This window comes from Myotis myotis, unplaced genomic scaffold (assembly GCF_014108235.1).
Source record: "Myotis myotis isolate mMyoMyo1 unplaced genomic scaffold, mMyoMyo1.p scaffold_m19_p_17, whole genome shotgun sequence".
Taxonomy (NCBI): domain Eukaryota; kingdom Metazoa; phylum Chordata; class Mammalia; order Chiroptera; family Vespertilionidae; genus Myotis; species Myotis myotis.
Genome location: NW_023416321.1, coordinates 211,034 through 229,896, shown reverse-complemented (window position 1 = coordinate 229,896; position 18,863 = coordinate 211,034). Strand labels below are relative to the sequence as shown.

The following is an 18,863-nucleotide window of genomic DNA, read 5'->3' as shown; positions in this document are numbered from 1 at the left end:
CCCCAATGAGCATGGGGCTGGTGCAGGAAGTGGAAGTGGCTGTCGTGAGGCAGAACCGCCCGCGAGAGAGGAAGTGGCTTCTCCCCGACCCCGGCGCGTGCAGATGGGGGGAGCCAGGCTCCGAGCAGCGGGCCCCCCGAGGACAGGGAGGCCTGGGGGCCCGGAACGGCCGCAGGGGCGGCGGCAGCAGCAGCTGCTGGGGAAGCAGTCGGCGCCGTGGCCCAGGCCGCGGAGGTGGGTCTCTCCCCCTGCCGGGCCCCTCGCGTTCTGCCTTGTCCGTGCCGCGAGTGGAGGCGCGAAGGAGGGGACACTGCCACCGGCCAGGGTGCCGTCTTGCCATCCTGGGCGAGGCCAGTGCGCGGCGGCCCCTGGGGCGCTCGGAGCGTTCTGCGGGGGAGGATGCTGCCTCGGCCCGCGTGCCCACAGCAGCGGGGCGGCCTGCGAAGCTTCGTTTTCTCTGACTCTGTTTCTGCTGGACGTAGGACACGTCTCACCCCCGTGTTCTCCTTCTTAGCCAAGAGAAGAAGAGAGTGAATTGCAAGCCCAAGAACCAGGATGAGCAGGAAATCCCTTTCCGTCTCCGGGAGATTATGAGGAGCCGCCAGGAAATGAAAAACCCCGTCAGTAACAAGAGGAGGAAGAAAGAGGGTAATGGGCGGGCCCGTGTGGGTGGCAATAGAGCGTCACTGCCCAAATAGCCACGGCCTGCCGGGGCCCGAGGGGGCGGGGCGAGGGCTGACCCGAGGCCGGCGTCTCCAGGGCCACCGCCGCCTCTGGTTTCAGAAGAGGCTGCAGGGGAGCCCTGGGCCTGGGGTGAGCAGCATTCACTTCCCCCAAGAGCAGGGGACCCGTCGGACGGAGGTCGGTGCAGATGTACTTTGAGGGAGGGAGGGTGGACAGGGCCAGCCAGTGAGTCTCTTGTGAGGGAGAATGGGGGGAGCAGCGGGGGTGCGGGGGGTAAGGAGGGCAGTGATGAGGCTCCCTCGGACAAACTGGCCCATCACACCCCCCCCAGGCCAGGCAGTGCCCTCCATCAGCTTCTGCCAGAGGTGAGCCTTCGCACGTGTGGGGGAATGGAGTTTCTGTTTTGTGTAGACGTGTTTGTTCTCCCAAATGTAGGAGTGATTTTGCAGCACTGCTGCTGGGTAATTTAACCTAAATCCCAGGCTTTTTGAAGGATAAATTCACATATGTGGTAAAATCAGGCCGTTCTGAGGGGTATGAGGCACAGCCTCCTCTCACTGCTCCTGCTTCGTACCTTCTAGAAGCCTGCACGTGCCTCCTCGTCCGTGTGACACGAGGGCGTGCTGCCCTCGACACATTCCGCGTGCAGTGGGCTTTATGGCCTGTCCACACCCCTGTGCGGAGCTCCCCTGTGCTCTCCCCTGAGCACAGGGACTCACTCAGGACCACCTACTGATGGACATCAGGTGGCTTCCTGTTTCCTTTCTCAGCTGACCTCTCCGACATGTGCCAGTGGCCTGGGCGACCCCGTCCCTGTAGGTGCCCCAGGACGGGCATCGTACTTCCCCGTCGGCCACAGTTGTTGGGCTGCCCCCTCCTGAGCCTGGTGTTCCCTTCCTGTGGCCTTGGGAGGGGGGTGACCATGGCAGCCGGACTGGGACCACCACTCCTCCCGGCCCCTCATGCCTCATCTCCCTTTACCCGCAGCCCAGGCGGCCTTCAGAAAGACGCTGGAGAAGGAGGCGAGGGGAGTGGACCCAGACATCGCGGTCCCCAAGTTCAAGCAGAAGAAGTGGGAGTCCGACGGCGCCTACATCCAGCGCATGGAGCAGGAGGCCCAGCACGTGCTGTTCCTCAGCAAAAACCAGGCGGACCAGCAGCCTGAGGTGCAGGTGGCTCCCAAGAAGAAGTCCGAGGGGAAGAAAGCGTGAGTGGGGGCTGGAGGGGCTTGGGGTCCCATGATGGTTTTCTGTTGAGAACCCTGGTCACCTCCGGGTCAGGGAGGCTATGGCCCAGGAGCTCTGAGGGCCCAGCGTTGTCTCTGTGTTTCTCTGGAAAGTCATCAGGGGGACCACGAGCCAGCACAGGTCAGGCCCGCTGTCCGGCCAGGCTGGTTGCTGTCGGGAGCTGGAGAAAGGATGAGGCTCAGTGTCCTCCCAGGAGGGCTTGCTGGCTGCCAAGGACCATGCCTACCCCGTGGGAATCGGCTGTGGATGGGGGTCTGGGTGAGGCTGACACGCAGCCCTGGGGTTCCCTCTGGTCAGCAGGTGCCACCGTCTGTCCCTGGACCAGGACTGGGGTTCTGTTCCCAATGTCACCTTTCCTGTCCAGAGGACATTTGAGAGCCCTTAGCAGTGACCCTTATTAGCCTAGAATCGTTTGTACAGAGGAGGTGCCGGCGTCTCCGTCTTTCAGGTTGGCTGGCGGGGTGCAGGGCCCTCTCTGGTGGACAGCTGTGGGTGGTGAAGGATTGGGGACTCGGGCAGCTGCTGGGCTGTGCCTCAGGCCCCCTCGAGGGCAGGGTGGCCTCACCGCCTCCCGACTCTGGGCGATGAGTCGGGAACCTGTCGCTTTGTGCTTCTTCCCCAGGTTCCAGAAGCGGCGGCGGGATCGAGTCCGGGAGAAGAGACAGGAGAAGGCAGCGGAGAGGCTGGAGCGGGAGCTGCTCCGAGGTGGCTCGTCCTGAGGGGACTGTCAGCCGGGGTGGGGGTGGGGGTGGGGCCGGCGGCACCAGTGTGCCCCCCAGGTCGGTGGGTGGGCACCCAGCAGCTCAGGTGGCAGCAGGCCTCAGGCGTGCTCCTCTGCCCCCTAGACACCGTGAAGTTCGGTGAGGTCGCCCTGCAGCCCCCTGAGCTGACCGCCAAGCCCAGGAAGAGCGTGAGCACCGGCCAGGTGAGGAGGGCGGGGGGCGTCCCTGGCTGCCACGGGGAGTGCGGTTCCCACGGGGCCTAACAGCTCCAGGCCAGACTCTGTCACCTCCTTCCTGACCCTGTGCCCGCTCCTGTCTGGTCCTCAGCCTGGCAGGAAATCCCTGATGCTGGCGATGCTTTTGCGCCCTGGCGGTGTGTCCCAGCCCCCACCCACCTCCATGGCCCGACAGCGGATTGTGGCAGAGGAGAGAGAGCGGGCTGTGCAGGCCTACAGGGCGATAAAGAAGCGGCAGCAGCAGGGGCCTCAGTCAGCCCATCTCCCTCCCAGGAAGAAGCCAGAGACCTGCCTTTGAGAGACGAGGGTTCCTGCACAGGGTGGGGGGGAGGGGCAGGGGGTCCCCAAATCAGTCCTTTCCCTGGATGCCCCCCTGGGACACAGCCTGGTGCACCAGCTCCTGAGTTCGGGAAAGGGCTCCACCCTCTGCTCTCATTTTTCCTCCCTGAAGACCACTCTTTCCCATGAGATCATCCGCCAGGCCCGTGTTCCAGGGGACATGACCTGTGCCGAGTTCCCATAGAAGGGGCCAGTGCCTGGATGAGTCCCAGCCAGTCACACCCGACACCGTTCCCGAGCCTAGCGTCACCCTCAACTGTTCTGTACACACAGGTCCAGGCCGAGACAACCACGGGCCAACCCCATAACCATAATCCCAACCCCAGGTGCCAAGTGACTGTAGATGCTGTGGACTCAGGTCAACCAAATCCATCGCAGGCTCCCGGGGTTCGCCAGTGCAGGGGGGCAGGGGCAGGACCATGAGGGTTGGTCGGCATCTACACCGCCGGCTCCCGGTGCCAGTTTAGTCCCCACAGAGGCAGCTGGAGTCCGCCCAGGCCTTGGTTCTGATGTGGAGCCCAATGACAGCTCCGCCCCAAGGGGCATGGCAACAGGGAGTCTTTCTCACCGGAGCCACCAGGCAGCTGTCAGTCCTCCAGAGACCTGGTACCTTTCGACACTGACCTGGCCTGGGCTCCCGGCTCAGGTGCAAAGTGCCCTCTCCCTGCCTGTGGTAGGAGTGGTTTCTATCGGAGACCACTGTTCCCTCTGGTGGGGGTGGTACTTAGAGACCAACGTCTGGGTTCTAGGAATGCGGATGCTGAGATATCGTTTCTAGACCATTTTTGCAGACAGGCCTTAGGAATATACTTTTAAAAATGTATATATGTAACTTAAAAGTTCTGAGTTTATAGATATTTACTATTAAATTTTAATATTTTAAGTTTTACTTGTCTTTGTATCTTTTACACTGAAATGTTTCACAGGTACCTTATCCTCCAATAAACATAAAATAGCCCAATATGAACAGCACTAACGTAAATGGACAGAACGAGGTTTAAGATGTCAGTTTTTGTTCTCATCCAACTAGACAGGCCAATGGTGTTGGAATGTTGCCTTAAGAGGTTCTTTTCTCTGGTTGTGGCACAATTTGATATACAGTTAAGATCTTTTGTGTTTTCAGGCTTTAAGCTGTCATTTTTGCTTTGCTGTTTTAATTCATTTTTTGAGTACAGAGAACACGGTTTACATAATTCCCGATTTTACAGTGAAAGGGGGAGCCTCCTGCCCTGCAGGCAGGCCCTAGCGCTCACCTGGTGCTGCCCTGAGAGTCACACACTCTTAGCTGAAGAACTGACTTACGGCCCAGAGTCTTCTAACACTTCACGCTTTTCACCAGGCTTTGCTCAAGTCCTCTGAAACTGGGGGGTGTCCGAAAGCCCTTTGGGTCTCAAGTTGCCTGTGAAATCTACGAGGACCCCAATGAGGAGTGGAGATGGCCTGCATCCAGGCTGCTCAGTGGCGTCTGGGGAGGTGGTGCCCAGCAGTGGCACGGGCCGTGCACACCTGCAAGGCCTAAGGTGTCACCACACTCAGGCAGACAGCTCCTTACCAATCACAGGGGGCTGAACAGTGGCCCAAAAAAGGTACGTTCAAGCATGGCCCCCAGGACGTGCCAACGTGAACTTACTTGGAGAAAGGGTCTTCACCGATGCAACCATGAGCTCAGTGGCACCCGCGCTCCACCAGACCTCTCCCTGCCGCCCTCCCTGCCTGCATGCCGCTTGGGGCACTGAGGTCTGCAGGCCGGTGCTGCTCTCCTAGCCCTGGGCAGTCTTCATTCCAACGTCAGCTGTCAGGACTTCCACCCTGGGTGCCTCAGTTTACCCATCACTGCAGCTCGGCACTGAAGCCCGCCTTCTACGTTTACGCTGGGTCCTTATCGGCCTCCGGAGGCCAAGCAGGGCTGCCCTCCCCTCCCCTCCTCCCCACAGAGCGGTCCAGCCACGCCCCCACCCGATAGTCGTCAGCCGGCTCCGTGGGTGTCCTGGAGCCAGCGCAGCACCTGGGTCAAGCCCGTGCCCGTGCGGGCACTGATGTCTGCCACGGTGATGTTCTGCTTGGCACAAGCAATGATGTCTGGGAGCCTGATTAACGATTTCATCTCCTCTACGGTCATATAACAGGACAGGTCACTGGAGCGAAAGGGGCGCCTTGTCAAAGTGGGCCCCACAAGCCCGCCCCAACCCCCACCGCACCCCTCCCTAAGGGGCCACCCCCCGGCTACATTCCAAGGGACCCCTCCTCCGGGAACCCTCTGAGCTCCCTCTCGCTCGCGGGCCGTACGTTTTATTGAAGAGGATCAGGACCTGTGCCTCTGCCAGCGGTTCTGCAGAGAGCAGGCCCAGGAGCTGCGCGCAGGCTGCGGAGAGCTGGGTGGGGTTGGAGGCATCGATCATGAACTGGGAAGAAGGGAAAAGCTCAGGGCCACTGTGATGGAGGCAGCCCTGCCCAATCTCCTCCCCCGGGCACCACAGACCTGGCTTTGAGACGAGAAAAATGACTGAAACAGAGGCTGCGGGGAGGGCTGTGCAGAGCAAGAACACCCCCAGCTTCGACACGAGCTGCCGGCGGGACCACCAGGCTCAGGCCGAGTTCCCAGAGGGACACGGCAGCGTGGGCCCTGTCCCCTCCACTCGCACATCCCGACCTCCCCCCCCCCCCCCCAAGTCAGGTCGGGGACACACTTCCCTGAAAGAGTTCAAAGACTTGACCCACCAGGAGGGAGCGGCAGTTTCCATAGTAACTGGGCCAGATGGGGCCCATGCACCCGCCCAGCTCCCGGATGGTGATCCGTCTGGGGGCCACGATGTCGGTCAGGTTGGTGCCCACCTGCGGGGAAAAGCAGGATGCGGCGGCCGCACAGCTCTCCCACCGGCCCCGCAGAGCACCGCGCCCTCCTCACACCGCGACCCCAATTCACAGGCCCTTCCTCCTCGAGGCCTCGGGCCTGGAGCGGAACCACAGGAAGAGGGGCTTCCAGGGCTGGGCCCCCTCCCCCTCCCGCGGGCTGTGGCCGGAGGCGGCGCCCGCCGGGGGATGCGCTCCGCGGGCGGCCCGCGCCGTCCGGCCGCCTCCGCAGCGCTGTCCTCGCGGGCCCAGCGCCTCTCTGACACCCACTCGCTTCCCGGGGGTGAATTTAACTCGCCGCCCGGCTGGGGCCCAGCTTCCACTTCAGAAGCCACAGCGCTTGGCAGAACGCAAGGGGCACCGTTTCCACTGAACGTGCTGGCGGGCGACGCCTACCGTGGGCCGCGTCGACGGAGGATCGCCCAGGTCGCCCTTCCCATCCTGAGAGCTCAGCTGTGCGAGGCGGTCAAGGACCCAAGCGGGGCAGCGGGGGCAGCGGGGGCAGCGGGGACGGGACGCCGCCCGGGCCGCCCCGACCCCCCGGGCTCCCGCTCCAGCCCCCGACCGCCTCCGGAGAGTCCCGCGTCGCCCGCCCCGGCCACCCCCGGCGTCCCCCACCACCGCGCCCCCGCCAGGCGCCCCCGCCTCCCCGGTGCCCCTCGCCCGGCCGGAAGGATAGTCTGCAGTCGTTTCACCAACAGCGACTTGCCCGCGCCCGCGGCCCCCAACAGGAGACACATCCCCACCGCTCGCGCCGCTCGGCCTCCGTAGCTCCGCCCCGCGGGGACGCAAGGCCCGCCCCCGGCTCCGCTTTCGTTGGACAAGCCTCGCCTCCCGGGCTGCTCATTGGTCTTCCAGCAGTCGCGGCCCAATCGGCGCGCAGAGTCTAGGGAGAGCGGAGAGACCGCCCCCTCGCGGATGGAGGAGGGCGACGTGTGCGTGCGCGCGCCCGCGGGGAAGGCGGAAGCGGAAGTCGGGGACGCGCTGGCTCGCAGCAAAGGAGGCCTCGGCGTCGGGTCGGGTCCGGGTCGCCATGGGGCGCGGCAGCGGCACCTTCGAGCGTCTCCTAGGTAACGCGGCCCCTGCTCCTCCCCGCCGGCCCGCGGCCCCGAGCGGATCCGAGCGGAGCGGCCGGCCTCCGCGCGGCCCGGGCCCTGGGTGGGCGCGCCACGAGCGGGGGTTGGCCGTGCCAGGCGCGGGCGCTGGCCGGGCGGTGAGGGTCCGCGGAGGAGCCGGGCCCGGAGCCGGCAGGTCTCCGGGCGCCGACCGCGGGCGCCTGACCGAGCGATCTCGAGATTCTGAGTCACCAAGATGGGCGACTCGACCGCATAGCCCATCTCGGTGGACGTCCGCCCCGCAAAAAGCCGAAGTCGCGTGGGGTTGGGGCTTCTGACCCAAACACGAGCACCCCTACAAGAGGACGCCTTCCCGGGACCTGCAGGCTTCCCTGCGGCCCGGCCAGCCCCGCTGTCCCCACGGGCCCGGGCGCTTCGGGGAGGTGGCCCGTCTGTCGGGCTGTGGATCATCCTCCCTGAGCTCCGGGAAGTCACACCTGTCAGGAAGGAGGAATGTTCCCGGGAAAGCCCCCTCCCTCCCACGGAACGGCGTGTGCCGGCGGGACAGGCGCCCTGGGCCCCCCCTGGTCAGCCCGAGCCCACCCTCAGGCCCGGCGTCATTCCTGCTCTTGGGGGGAGCAGGCGAGGGACCCCGTTAGGGGGTGGCTCAGCCTCTCGAGGACCAACCCAGGAGTTCCCAGCAGATCAGCGCGAAGGGGCTAGGCCTTGCTGGGTGGTTGGCGTCTCCGGGCAGGAGGGTGCCAGCAGGGCTGGAGCCTCGCACGTGATGGGGAGGGAGGGATTCTGGAGAATCCTCGAGGTCAGTCCCCGAAGCAGAGGACGGAGTCCAGGTGCTGCTCCGGAGTCTGGCCCCCGCGGGAATCTCACCAGCGAGGCCCAACCTCCCAAAACCAGGGCTCGGGTCCCCGTCGGCAGTCAGCCGGCCCGGGGTCGGGTCCTGGCTGTGTCCCCAGCAAGCTGTGTGACCCCTGGCAGCGCCCTCCCCGCTCCGCCGCGGTTTGTCTGGTTTACCCGTAAGGGGGCGGAAGTGGGACCCAGCCCCTGAGGCTGTGCAAGAAGCGGGTTCGTGGAGAGCGCTGGCAGGGGCTGGTCACAGGCACACAACAGGGTTTCTCTGTTGTTGTATTTTTTTAAAGTATTTTTATTGTCTTCAGAGAGGAAGGGAAAGGGGAGAGAGAGAAACATCCGTGATGAGAGAAAAATCATTGAGCCCACAACCCGGGCATGTGCCCCGACCTCCTGGTTCATAGGTCGACGCTGAACCAGGGACCATGCGGGCCGGGGTCTCTGTTGTTATTTTCCAAGCCGTTTGCCTCGTTGGGCCAGGCCAGCGCTCCCACGGCTCTCACTGCGCCCGGAGGATTTCCACGGGGTTTTCCATTGTGTCCAAGCGTTTGAAACGGGGTGGAGGCAGCTCCTCCCTGTGGCTGAGATGGGGGCCCCGAGGGACCCCCAGCAGGATGAGCCCCCATGATGGTGCGTTTCCGTCTTAGACAAAGCGACCAGCCAGCTTCTGCTGGAGACCGACTGGGAGTCCATCCTGCAGATCTGTGACCTGATCCGCCAGGGCGACACGCAGTAAGTGAGAGGCGCTTGTGCGCACTGCCCTCGGGGCCCCGCACCAGGGCGGAGCCGCAGCCGGAGGCCTCCCTGTACAGCGTGGGGGTCTCGAGGGCCAGGCGGACTGGGCTTCTCTGTCTAGTTGCTGAGACAGTTTCTTTCTCCCATCTCTTTGCGCTTCTACCAACGCCCTTTCCTTTCAGGGCAAAATATGCTGTGAGTTCCATCAAGAAGAAAGTCAGCGACAAGAACCCCCACGTGGCCCTGTATGCCCTAGAGGTGACTGGACGCCTGCACCCCACCCTCGCAGGGCCCGTCCCAAGCGGTCAGGGTGGCAGAGGAGGGGCCCACGGCCTCCCCACCGCCCGGGCAGCGCCCGCACAGTGCAGGCGTCGGGCGGGAGGCAGATGGAGCAGCCTGCAGAGCCGGGGCGGCCGGGCCTCACCTGCCCCACCTGACACTGACGTCGGGCAGGGAGGGTGGCGCTAGCCTCCGGTGGAGAGGGCACGTGGAGTTAGGTGGAGCCTGGGTAGCGCAGGCTCCCAGGGGCTCTCCTGACGCGCTGGGAGCCTGAGAGCCTGTGGGGGGCAGCGTTCTGCGGGGCGGTGGGCCGGTGGGAGGGGTCCCTGCACTGGCCAGCAGCCCGTCCCTTCCCCTCCTTGGGGTCTGCAGGTCATGGAGTCCGTGGTGAAGAACTGTGGCCAGACTGTCCACGACGAGGTGGCCAACAAGCAGACCATGGAGGAGCTGAAGGAGCTGCTGAAGGTGGGCGCTCCTCAGGGCCCGCGGGGGAGGGGTGTCGCCTGCTGCCAGGCCTGGGCCATTCCGGGTGTTTGCTGGCACCTGTGGCAGGAGCAGCAGAGGCCGCGAGGCAAGTGTGGGTGGTCCCTGCACCAGGCCAGCCTCAGCCCGTGGTGCCTGGGCGCCGAGGCTCCTCTGCCTCCAGGTGGACGCGGCGTCTGGGGGCGGGGCCAGGCTCACCTGCCCACCTGACACTGACACACGGGACACTCACTGAGGAGAGGAAGGTGGAGGGAGGAGCTGCGTGTGTGTGTGTGTGTGTGTGTGTGTGTGAGAGAGAGAGAGAGAGAGAGAGAGAGAGAGAGAGAGAGCGAGAGAGCGCAGAGGCCCAGGGAGCCCTCAGGGCAGGGCCGGAGCCCAGCCGTGAAGGCAGGACACTCACTGAGAGGAGGAAGGAGCTGCGTGTGTGTGAGCAGAGGGGGGAGGGGGGAGGGGAGGGGAGAGGAGGGATGAGGGCAGCTGGGCGCCCGCACGCCAAGCAGGGTGCAGTGGTCTGATGTGTGCTGGAGGGAGAGGGGCGATGCCCTCCTTGGGCAGAGGAGGGAAAGTCCTGCTGAGCCCGGGCCGGCTCTGCCCCTGCAGGGATTGTGACCTGGGCAGTGACCCCGAGGCTGTGTGATGCAGAGCGGGGTGGGGCAGACATTCTTGGGGTGCAAGGGCCCCTCGGAGTTGCGGCTGCCTGGGTGCTCTGAGGAGCGCAGCCCCGGCTCCGGCGGTCTCCTGGTCTTGCCGGTGCCTTGGGCCCACGGGCCAGAGCCCATCTGGGCCTGAGCTGACGGCTGGCTCCTCAGAGGCCATTGGGAAGAGGGGGAGGAGTTCCGCAGATCATGGCCAACGGCCGTTAGTCCCCCTTGGCGATAAGAGGCCTCCACCGGTGGCACACAGATCCCAGTAAAGGCCCAGCAGCCGGCGCTGGGCTGTGGCTGCCCCTCCGAAGCCGCCTGCTCTGCCCGCATCCTCCTGGGCCACCTGGGTGGGTGGCCCCGAGGCGCTAGAAGTGTAGCTGGTGCTCCAGGTGGTGGAGAGGGTGCTGGGTGTGGGCCTGGCTGTGACTGGAAGGAGGGCCCAGCGTCAGGCAGGTTACAGGCGAGGGGTTCCCAGTCCGGTCTTGTTACAGGACCTGGGGTTACCGTGCAGGCCCCATGGGCAGACAGATGCCAGGGGTTCTCCTCAGGGTCAGGGTTCCATGGAGGGGGCTGGGCCTGGGGAGAGGGTGGCCCCTGCGCCCCACAGGGACCTGCCCACCTCTGCCCGAGCAGTGGGTCCTCCAGCCACGTGGTCACGCTGACATCCCTTTGCACCTGCGTCTCCGTGTCCCTCCTCACGTCTTCCTCCCTCCTCTGCAGAGGCAGGTGGAAGTCAACGTCCGAAACAAGATCCTGTACCTGATCCAGGCCTGGGCACACGCCTTCCGGAACGAGCCCAAGTACAAGGTGGTCCAGGACACCTACCAGATCATGAAGGTGGAGGGTGAGTCAGCGGGACAGTGTCCGCATTGGGTGGCCCGGGCGGTGCTCACTCTGGGCGGGCGAGGACGGCACCCACCAGCCAACCAGCAGTGGCACACGGAGCGGGCACCCCCAAGGAGCGTGGGTCAGCCCAGCTCCAGGCAGCCAGCCCCGGCCTTTCCAGACCTCAACCCCACTGGGGCCGGGTGGGGCCAAGCAGCACACATCGAGCTGGGGAACAGAGCAGGGGCGGCCCAGTGGTGCTCTCGGAGGTCTCTCTCCATAGAGACCGAGGTGCTGAGCCTGGTCGCCTGGTCGCGGTCCTCAGGGGACAGGGGAGCCTGGCGCCTCGTGCACCTGGCGGCCCGCGGTGACTGCAGCCTTCTCTCTCCAGGACACGTCTTCCCGGAGTTCAAGGAGAGCGATGCCATGTTCGCTGCGGAGAGAGTGAGGCTCTGGTGCCGGGCGAGGGGGCTGCTCTGGGGCGGAGGGAGCCGGGGACAGGCCTGCTGGGACCTGGGCCGCAGGGAGCTGCTGTCTGCGTGGAAAGTGCGGCGCCCAGCGTGGCCCAGCGGAGTGAGCGGGCTGTGGCTGGCGGGCTCGCGGTTACGTGGCACCGGCCTGTCCTCGGGAGAGGACTCCTCCCGCCCGGCCTCCGGGAGCGGAAGCAGGGAGGGCGGGGCGGGGCCTGACTCCGTGGGGGCGGGGCATGAGGGCAGGGGCGGGGCCTGACTGCGGGGCCGGGGCATGAGGGACGGGGCGGGGCCTGGCTCTATGGGGGGCGGGGCATGAGGGATGGGGCGGGGCCTGACTCTGCCGCCCGCAGGCCCCCGACTGGGTGGACGCGGAGGAGTGCCACCGCTGCAGGGTGCAGTTCGGGGTGGTGACCCGCAAGGTGAGTGCCGCGTCGGGAGGGCCTGCCTCCACCGCCCTTGGCCAGCCCCGGGGAGGCCAGCCTGGCAGCTTTCGGTGGGCGCTGTGGGTGGAGTGGCGAGTGGGGTCAGTGGCCCGTCCTGCAGCCGCCACCGCCCTGTGTCGCAGCACCACTGCCGGGCCTGCGGCCAGATCTTCTGCGGAAAGTGCTCCTCCCGGTACTCCACCATCCCCAAGTTCGGCATCGAGAAGGAGGTGCGTGTGTGCGAGCCCTGCTACGAACAGCTCAACAAGTGAGTCCCTGGCGCCGGCCGGCTCCCGGCTCCCCGCTCCCCGCTCCCTGCAGCCCGGCTTCTGTCCCCCGAAGCGAGGCCTGGCAGAGGCCAGCCCTGCCCCCTGTCCAGCCTCAGTTGCCCCAGACTCAGGGCGGAGCCAGGTGGGCACCCAGAGCCTGGGGCTTGTTGGAGTTTGTTGCCTCTTAACTTTTTAGTCTGGAAGTCAAACTTCCAGGAAAGACACGGGCGTGACAAGGTGAGGGCTGCCCTCTGCCTGGTCCCTTGGTGTTGACATTGACGGTGGCTCCTCCTGCATGTGTGTTCACACACGTGTGTGGTCCTGGACCTTCGTGCGTGCCCAGAAGAGGAACCCTCTGTTCCACAGCCCACGCATGGCGCTGCCGTGTCCTCTGCACCTTGTTCTGGTCCACGAGTCCCAGTGATGTCAGGGCCTGTTCGTCTCAGCCCCCGGGGTCCCCTCCTCTGTCTTTCCGGATGGGTCCAGGCCTTTGCTGTGTGGCCCTCGGTTTGGGCTTGAGGTCCCTCGTGGTTTGGGTCAGGCCTGTGCTCCTGGTGGGACCAGGAGGGAGGCCGTGTCCCCGGTGTGTAAGCGCAGAGGCCCGTGCTGTCCGTCTGTCTGTCCCAGGCAGTGTCCCAGCCTCACTTACTGGAGACGGGCTGTGGTCAGGCCAGTGACTCACCAGGGTCCCCCGCCTGGAAGCACCCGCTAGTCCAGGGGTGGGCAAACTTTTTGACTCGAGGGCCACAATGGGTTCTTAAACTGGATCGGAGGCCGGAACAAAAGCATGGATGGAGTGTTTGTGTGAACTAATGTAAATTCAAAGTAAACATCATTACATAAAAGGGTACGGTCTTTTTTTTTTTTTTTTTAGTTTTATTCATTTCAAACAGCTGGATCCGGCCCGCGGGCCGTAGTTTGCCCACGGCTGAGCTAGTCTGAGGGTCAGTTTTTCTCTGGGGTGCGGGTGTGACCACGGTGATCACGGTGACGCTAGGGAATCCTTGGGGATCGGGTACGGTGCCCGGTCCCCCACAGCACCCTATTGTCCAGGAAAGCGGACGGCAAGGCCCCCCCCACGACGGAGCTGCCCCCGGAGTACCTGACCAGCCCCCTGTCGCAGCAGTCCCAGGTACGCCCCGCACGGCCCGCCCCTGGCCCTTCTCCCTGGGCCCCGCTCACCAGCCTGTCTGCCCCCAGCTGCCCCCCAAGCGGGACGAGACGGCCCTGCAGGAGGAGGAGGAGCTGCAGCTGGCCCTGGCGCTGTCCCAGTCGGAGGCCGAGGAGAAGGAGAGGATGGTGAGTGGGGAGGAGGAACCCGAGGGGGGAGCTAGGGGAGCACCCCTGGATGTTTGGGGAGGGCTGAGTGTGGAGGCTGGGCCTGCTATGCCTGTGCTCCCTGCGGGACACACTTCCTGGTTCTCCCACAGAGACACAAGTCGGGGTACACAGCATACCCCAAGGCGGAGCCCACACCCGTGGCCTCGTCTGCGCCCCCCGCCAGCAGCCTGTATGCGTCACCCGTGGTGAGTCCCCCTGCGCCCCACGTGGCCCACACGCTGGCTGGACCGCTCCCCGTGGGAGGGAGCGGGAGGGCTGCCCAGAAAGGACGGCCCCTGCCCCCTGGTCTCCCTCCCCTCCCCACTCCCATCCCCGCTCTCGGCTCCCGGCCAGGGGTCCCCACTGGTGAGAGCCCAGGCTCTCCCGCGCCTCTCAGTTTGGGCTTGAAGCTCCTGGTGGGACCAGGAGGGAGGCCCCATCCCCCGTGTGCAGGTGCAGAGGCCTGTGCTGTCCGTCTGTCTGTCCCAGGCGGGAGCAGGTGGGAGCCCTAGGCCAAGGTGGCTGCCCTTTCTAGCCTCACCTTGGCCGGGACAGGACTGCCTTTCTGTGGGGGGCTGGGGCCAGCCAGGCCCAGGCTGAGAGCAGCCCTGCCCCTGCCCCTGCCCCTGCCCCTGCCCCTGCCCATCGGGGACCATTTGTACGGTTGGTGGGCAGGTGCCACCTTGCATCTCGTCAGCCGTATGGAGCCCCTTGGGCTCCCTCACACCAGCGTGGCCATGGGGCCCCTGAGTGACGGCTGTGGGGGAGCTGTGCTGTGGCCTGTGACCCTCGGCCGCTCCCCTGTCTCCCCAGAACTCGTCGGCGCCTCTGGCTGAGGACATGGACCCTGAGGTGAGTGTCCTGTGCGCGGGGCTCCCCTCCTGCGCCCTGGCCCTTGGATGACCTCCCGTTGCCCCGCAGCTTGCCCGGTACCTCAACCGGAACTACTGGGAGAAGAAGCAGGAGGAGGCTCGGAAGAGCCCCACGCCCTCCGCCCCCGCGCCCCTGGCAGAGCCCACCGCCCAGCCCGTGGAGGCGCACGCGGCCCCTGCGGCCGCGGTGGAGGTGAGGCCGCTCTCGGTGCCCCTGGGAGGGCCCCAGGGACTGGCCGGCCACTCACCCTCTGTGTCTTCCAGGCTTCCCTTCCCGAGACGGACCCTCAGCCCGTAACCTCCTCCGGGGGCCTCTTCAGCGAGGTAAGCGCCCTCCTCGGCCACGGACACAGCCTCTGGGTGCAGCGCAGGCCCCGCCGCCCACAGCGACCGGAGGCGGCTGGGCCTGGCTGCCTACCGAGCGGACCAGCGCCCAGAGCCACCCGCTGTCCGTCCTGGGGCTCCGGGCCTTGTTGCCACTGGAGTAGATGCCAGGCCTTTGCAGGGGAGGCCGGTCCGTATCACCCGTGGGGGGGGGTGCTTGTGGGTGGCCACGGGGGCTGCAGCCGGCTCTGTCCTCATTGAAAGACTGGAGCCTGAGGTGCTGGCCTTGGTCCAGGTCCGGGGCTGGTGCAGGCGCAGCTGCTGAGGCCCCGGGCAGAGGCCCTGCCCACGGAGGCAGATCCTGACCCGGGAGCCGGGGGACCCCACAGTGTGCCCGTCCCCAGCAGCAGTTCCAGAACGGGGAGTCGGAGGAGAGCCACGCGCAGTTCCTGAAGGCCCTGCAGAACGCCGTCAGCACCTTCGTCAACCGCATGAAGAGCAACCACGTGCGAGGCCGCAGCATCACCAACGACTCGGCCGTGCTGTCCCTCTTCCAGTCCATCAACGGCATGCACCCCCAGCTGCTGGAGCTGCTCAACCAGCTGGACGAGCGCAGGCGTGCGTCCCTCGGGCCTCCGCGCTGCTGGGCTGTGGGCTGGGCAGGCTCCTGGGGCAGGGCGGCCCCTGGGCTCCAGCGGGGGGGAGGGGGGGTCCCAATGACGGGCAATAGCCCACCAAGCATGGGACCGGCACCTGAAGGAGGCGTCCCCTGGCCACGGCCGCTCTGCCCCCTGCAGTGTACTACGAGGGGCTGCAGGACAAGCTGGCGCAGATCCGAGACGCGCGGGGGGCGCTGAGCGCCTTGCGGGAGGAGCACCGGGAGAAGCTGCGCCGGGCGGCGGAGGAGGCGGAGCGCCAGCGCCAGATCCAGCTGGCCCAGAAGCTGGAGATCATGCGGCAGAAGAAGCAGGTGCGCTGGGCGGCCTGGCGGCCGGGTGGCGGGCACCGGCATAGCTGGTGCTGATGGCTGCCTGTGCCCGCAGGAGTACCTGGAGGTGCAGAGGCAGCTGGCCATCCAGCGCCTGCAGGAGCAGGAGAAGGAGCGGCAGCTGCGCCTGGAGCAGCAGAAGCAGACCATCCAGATGCGCGCCCAGATGCCCGCCTTCTCCCTGCCCTACGCCCAGGCAGGCGCCCGCCCCTCAAGCTCCCGCTGCCCTGCAGCCGCCGGGAGCCCCCTGACAGCCGTCTCTCTCCCCAGCTCCAGGCCATGCCCGCGGCGGGCGGCGTGCTGTACCAGCCCTCCGGCCCCACAAGCTTCCCGGGGACCTACAGCCCGGCAGGCTCCGTGGAGGGCTCCCCCATGCACACCGTGTACATGAGCCAGCCGGCCGCGGCCACCGGCAGCCCCTACCCCAGTGTGCCCGGGGCCGGAGCAGGTAACCGGGTGGGCGGACGCGTCAACCAGCCAACATGAGCCCCAGACCGTTATTTTTGTGTTTTATTTTTACGTTGGCTTGTTTTATAGAATAGCTAAGAGAATGAATGGTGTAAAGAATTTCCTAGATTCCCCAAATGTTAACATTCTTCCACATTTGCTCTCTACACGCACACGCCTCTACTGCGCACACTAATGTGCGTTCACTCCGACACCTTCCGGCTGGAGGCTCTGGCTTCCTCCCCTTTCACCCCCCACCCCCACCCCGTCCCGTGTGGACTGACTTGGGTCCTGGGATTCGGAAAGGAGTTTCAGGATCCAGCCCAGGCCTGACAGGTGCTCGCTGTCCCGATCCCCGTTCTGGGTTCAGGAGGTGCAGGCAACGCTGCCCGCCCTGCAGTGTCCTGACTCGGCTGGAATACAGTTGGGTTCGTTCGACTTCACTCATCGCTGGGGGCCCCTCCCATCTGTGCTGATGTCCTTATTTCCCTTGGGTGAGAAGGTGAAACATGAACTTGGTTCCAAGTCTCACAACAAAAAATGAAAACTCAGAGAAATGCTCCCCAACTCCGGGGTCTCCCCCTCACTCCTCTTCCTTCAGATCCCAGCGTGGTGAGCACCTACATGTACCCAGCAGGGGTCCCTGGCGCACAGACAGCCCCCCAGGGCCCAGCCGGACCCGCCGCCAGCCCAGCCTACTCCTCCTACCAGCCCACCCCCACCCAGGGCTATCAGGTAGGATCAGCCTGCGCCCCTCCCCCAGAGGCCCCTGTGAGGTGCCCGCCCAGCCCTTCTCCCAGCTCCTCACACTCCTCACAGGCCTTCCCTCCACAGACGGTGCCCTCCCAGCCCCCGCAGCCCACCGGCGTGGGCTACATGGGGAGCCAGGCGGTGTCCATGGGCTACCAGCCCTACAGCATGCAGGTGAGACCACACGGGGCATCCGACAGGCAGGTCCTTCTGATCCCCCTCCCCCCAACTGGGCTCCCCAGCTGCTCTTCCAAGTCAGAAACTCCCCCACTTGTCTGGTTACAGGGCTGCTTTCTCAATGTTGGGGTTCCTTTCATTCTCCACAGAATCTCATGACTGCCCTCCCCAGCCAGGACGCATCTCTGCAGCCCCCGCCGCAGCCCTACATCTCGGGGCAGCAGCCCATGTACCAGCAGGTGAGCCCCTCCCAGGCCACCACCTGGGCCCTGGCCGTCTGTGGGGGGCTGTCCTGGGAAGAGTCCCGCGGGAAGGCCACTCGGCCCGCAGACCCTGGGTGCACGCAGCGTCCTGGGGGGGGGGGGGGGGGGTGGAGCAAACCACGTTGACTTCAAGCTCAGCTCTGTAGGCGCTGTCGGGATTCCGGGGTGGGCCCTGCTGGGGCGTGAAGCTCAGAGCCCAGACAAGTGGGGGGGGCGCACCCTGGGCTGGAGGAGACCAGGGACAAGGCTGGGGTGGGGTGTTCTAGAGCAGCCAGTAGAGGGGGAGCTGGGCCTGGGGAGGAGCACCAATGGCCTCTTGTCCCCCAGATGGCACCTGCTGGCGGCCCCCCCCAGCAGCCTCCGCCCGTGGCCCAGCAGCCGCCCGCACAGGGGCTGCAGGTGCAGGGCAGTGAAGCCCAGCTCATCTCCTTCGACTGACCAGGCCAGCGCGCTGCCCAGAGTAACACTACGTTCCCCGAGACCGCCGCCTCCATCTGACTAGCGTCCTGTCCCCTCCTCTGCTCTCCTCGCTCTCCCCTCCTCCATGTAGGGCCCCTGCCCCCAGCCCGCCTTTCTGTCCTCACCTGTGCTCACCCTTCAGGCTCCACCTCCTGTCCCTGAGTTGGCCTCCGACCTCCTTCCCCACGGCCGGGCCTGGGGTGGGAGGTGGGGGTGAGCCCCAGCCTGGATGTCAGGTCCCTTTGCCCCCCACTCCCGCAGGGGCCTATGGATGACTAGTGTGTGCCCCAGAGCCCTCTAGGCCCCCCCCCAGCTGTCAGCGGGGCTCCTGGCCCCACAGGAAGGGGGGTTAGTCTCCAGCTTCTCTGCTTCTGAGCTGTCATGTCGCCCAGTGCCGCCAGTCAGACAGAATGGATCGGCCGAATAAAGTCTCTTCAACAAGTACCACGCGTCTGCTCAGGGGAAAGGTGCTGGGCATCCCCGCAGGCCAGCCTGGCCCCAGTCCTGGGACGGGCTCGCAGGGCCCGCGGCTCTGGTCCCACTGCAAGGCCAGTAGCTGTAGTTGGAGGAAAATGTTCAAAGTTAGAGTCCGTCGCTTGCATCCAGAACTCAAGGCCTGAGACGCCCAGACCTCCTAGGTGACGGCGGCCTTGGCTCCTCCATGCGGGGCCGGACTAGTGAACAGGCCCAGAGGCCCTTGGAGCGCAGGGCAAAGGCAGGGCCAGGACGCGGAGGTGCGGGGCGGAGGGGCAGCGCCTTGTCGTTTGATATCAAGTCCGCTCAGCGCTGGCTCCAGGCATCACCGTGGCAGCGGCAGAGGATCCCGCCTGTGCCTCTGGCTGCATCTGAAGAGCAGAGCCCAGGCCCTCGGGGCAGGCGCTGCGGCCGGTGTTGGGAGCTGGGCCAGGAGGCGGGCACGGCGCGCGGGGTCCGGGGTCTGGAGACAGAACCAGGGCTGATGCATCCTCTTCTCCTGGGACCCGCTAGCCCGCCGCCCCGGTTCCCTCTCGGGCTATCACAGCCCCAGCACACGCTGCCCGGGAGGCGCGCTCGGTCCCGCGAAGGGAGGCGTCCTCGCTCCCGGGGCGGCTGCACCCACGGACAAAACATGCTCCTTCCCTCCCGCGCCGGCG

The 18,863-nt window shown here is 65.8% G+C and overlaps 3 protein-coding genes across 13 annotated transcripts; 2 read left to right on the top strand and 1 right to left on the bottom strand.

Moving 5' to 3' along the window:
- Positions 1–66: 66 nt before the first annotated feature.
- CCDC137 (coiled-coil domain containing 137) lies at positions 67–4,117 on the top strand. Its single transcript, XM_036342160.1, has 6 exons — positions 67–234; positions 515–648; positions 1,672–1,891; positions 2,554–2,636; positions 2,777–2,856; positions 2,981–4,117. Exons 1-6 carry the CDS (start codon positions 104–106, stop codon positions 3,185–3,187), a joined length of 855 nt encoding a protein of 284 aa, XP_036198053.1. The 5' UTR covers positions 67–103; the 3' UTR covers positions 3,188–4,117.
- Positions 4,118–4,337: 220 nt separating this feature from the next.
- Positions 4,338–8,211, bottom strand: ARL16 (ADP ribosylation factor like GTPase 16). Of its 3 annotated transcripts, XM_036342158.1 has the most exons (6): positions 6,758–8,211; positions 6,475–6,533; positions 5,947–6,060; positions 5,708–5,792; positions 5,515–5,600; positions 5,309–5,363 (listed from the first exon to the last, which is right to left on the bottom strand). In XM_036342158.1, the coding sequence occupies exons 1-5, from the start codon at positions 7,602–7,604 to the stop codon at positions 5,518–5,520; spliced, it is 1,188 nt and encodes a 395-aa protein (XP_036198051.1). In that variant the 5' UTR covers positions 7,605–8,211; the 3' UTR covers positions 5,309–5,363; positions 5,515–5,517. The 3 variants fall into 3 exon arrangements, with proteins under 3 accessions (XP_036198050.1, XP_036198049.1, XP_036198051.1); XM_036342157.1 differs by lacking the exon at positions 5,708–5,792 and having other exon boundaries at positions 4,338–5,363; positions 6,758–8,158; XM_036342156.1 differs by lacking the exon at positions 5,708–5,792 and having other exon boundaries at positions 4,338–5,363; positions 5,515–5,630; positions 6,758–8,145.
- HGS (hepatocyte growth factor-regulated tyrosine kinase substrate) lies at positions 7,017–18,174 on the top strand. 9 transcript variants are annotated; one of them, XM_036342152.1, is made up of 22 exons: positions 7,017–7,148; positions 8,648–8,732; positions 8,918–8,993; positions 9,387–9,479; positions 10,862–10,985; positions 11,358–11,410; positions 11,790–11,858; positions 12,005–12,129; positions 13,184–13,262; positions 13,331–13,429; positions 13,561–13,656; positions 14,264–14,302; positions 14,372–14,515; positions 14,587–14,646; positions 15,054–15,264; positions 15,444–15,616; positions 15,690–15,830; positions 15,905–16,082; positions 16,683–16,816; positions 16,901–17,005; positions 17,158–17,247; positions 17,599–18,174. In XM_036342152.1, exons 1-22 carry the CDS (start codon positions 7,112–7,114, stop codon positions 17,707–17,709), a joined length of 2,322 nt encoding a protein of 773 aa, XP_036198045.1. In that variant the 5' UTR covers positions 7,017–7,111; the 3' UTR covers positions 17,710–18,174. The 9 variants fall into 9 exon arrangements, 6 of the variants coding, with proteins under 6 accessions (XP_036198045.1, XP_036198044.1, XP_036198047.1 ...); XM_036342151.1 differs by having other exon boundaries at positions 15,051–15,264; XM_036342154.1 differs by having other exon boundaries at positions 15,036–15,264; positions 16,719–16,816; positions 16,916–17,005.
- Positions 18,175–18,863: the final 689 nt, after the last annotated feature.

What these genes read in the sequence shown, in the direction of transcription:
- HGS (XM_036342149.1), top strand. Translation starts at nt 7,112, where the DNA reads ATGGGGCGCGGCAGCGGCACCTTCGAGCGTCTCCTAG. An exon ending in TCGGGGTGGTGACCCGCAAG is followed by an intron (nt 11,859 to 12,004) that starts GTGAGTGCCGCG and finishes CCTGTGTCGCAG; the next exon opens with CACCACTGCCGGGCCTGCGG. An exon ending in CCCTGTCGCAGCAGTCCCAG is followed by an intron (nt 13,263 to 13,330) that starts GTACGCCCCGCA and finishes GTCTGCCCCCAG; the next exon opens with CTGCCCCCCAAGCGGGACGA.
- CCDC137 (XM_036342160.1), top strand. Translation starts at nt 104, where the DNA reads ATGGGGGGAGCCAGGCTCCGAGCAGCGGGCCCCCCGAGGACAGGGAGG. An exon ending in CCGTGGCCCAGGCCGCGGAG is followed by an intron (nt 235 to 514) that starts GTGGGTCTCTCC and finishes TCTCCTTCTTAG; the next exon opens with CCAAGAGAAGAAGAGAGTGA. An exon ending in CAAGAGGAGGAAGAAAGAGG is followed by an intron (nt 649 to 1,671) that starts GTAATGGGCGGG and finishes CTTTACCCGCAG; the next exon opens with CCCAGGCGGCCTTCAGAAAG.
- ARL16 (XM_036342156.1), bottom strand. Translation starts at nt 7,604, where the DNA reads ATGATCCACAGCCCGACAGACGGGCCACCTCCCCGAAGCGCCCGGGCC. An exon ending in GTTGGTGAAACGACTGCAGA is followed by an intron (nt 6,534 to 6,757) that starts CTATCCTTCCGG and finishes ACCGCCTCGCAC; the next exon opens with AGCTGAGCTCTCAGGATGGG. An exon ending in CTCCGTCGACGCGGCCCACG is followed by an intron (nt 6,061 to 6,474) that starts GTAGGCGTCGCC and finishes TTTTCCCCGCAG; the next exon opens with GTGGGCACCAACCTGACCGA.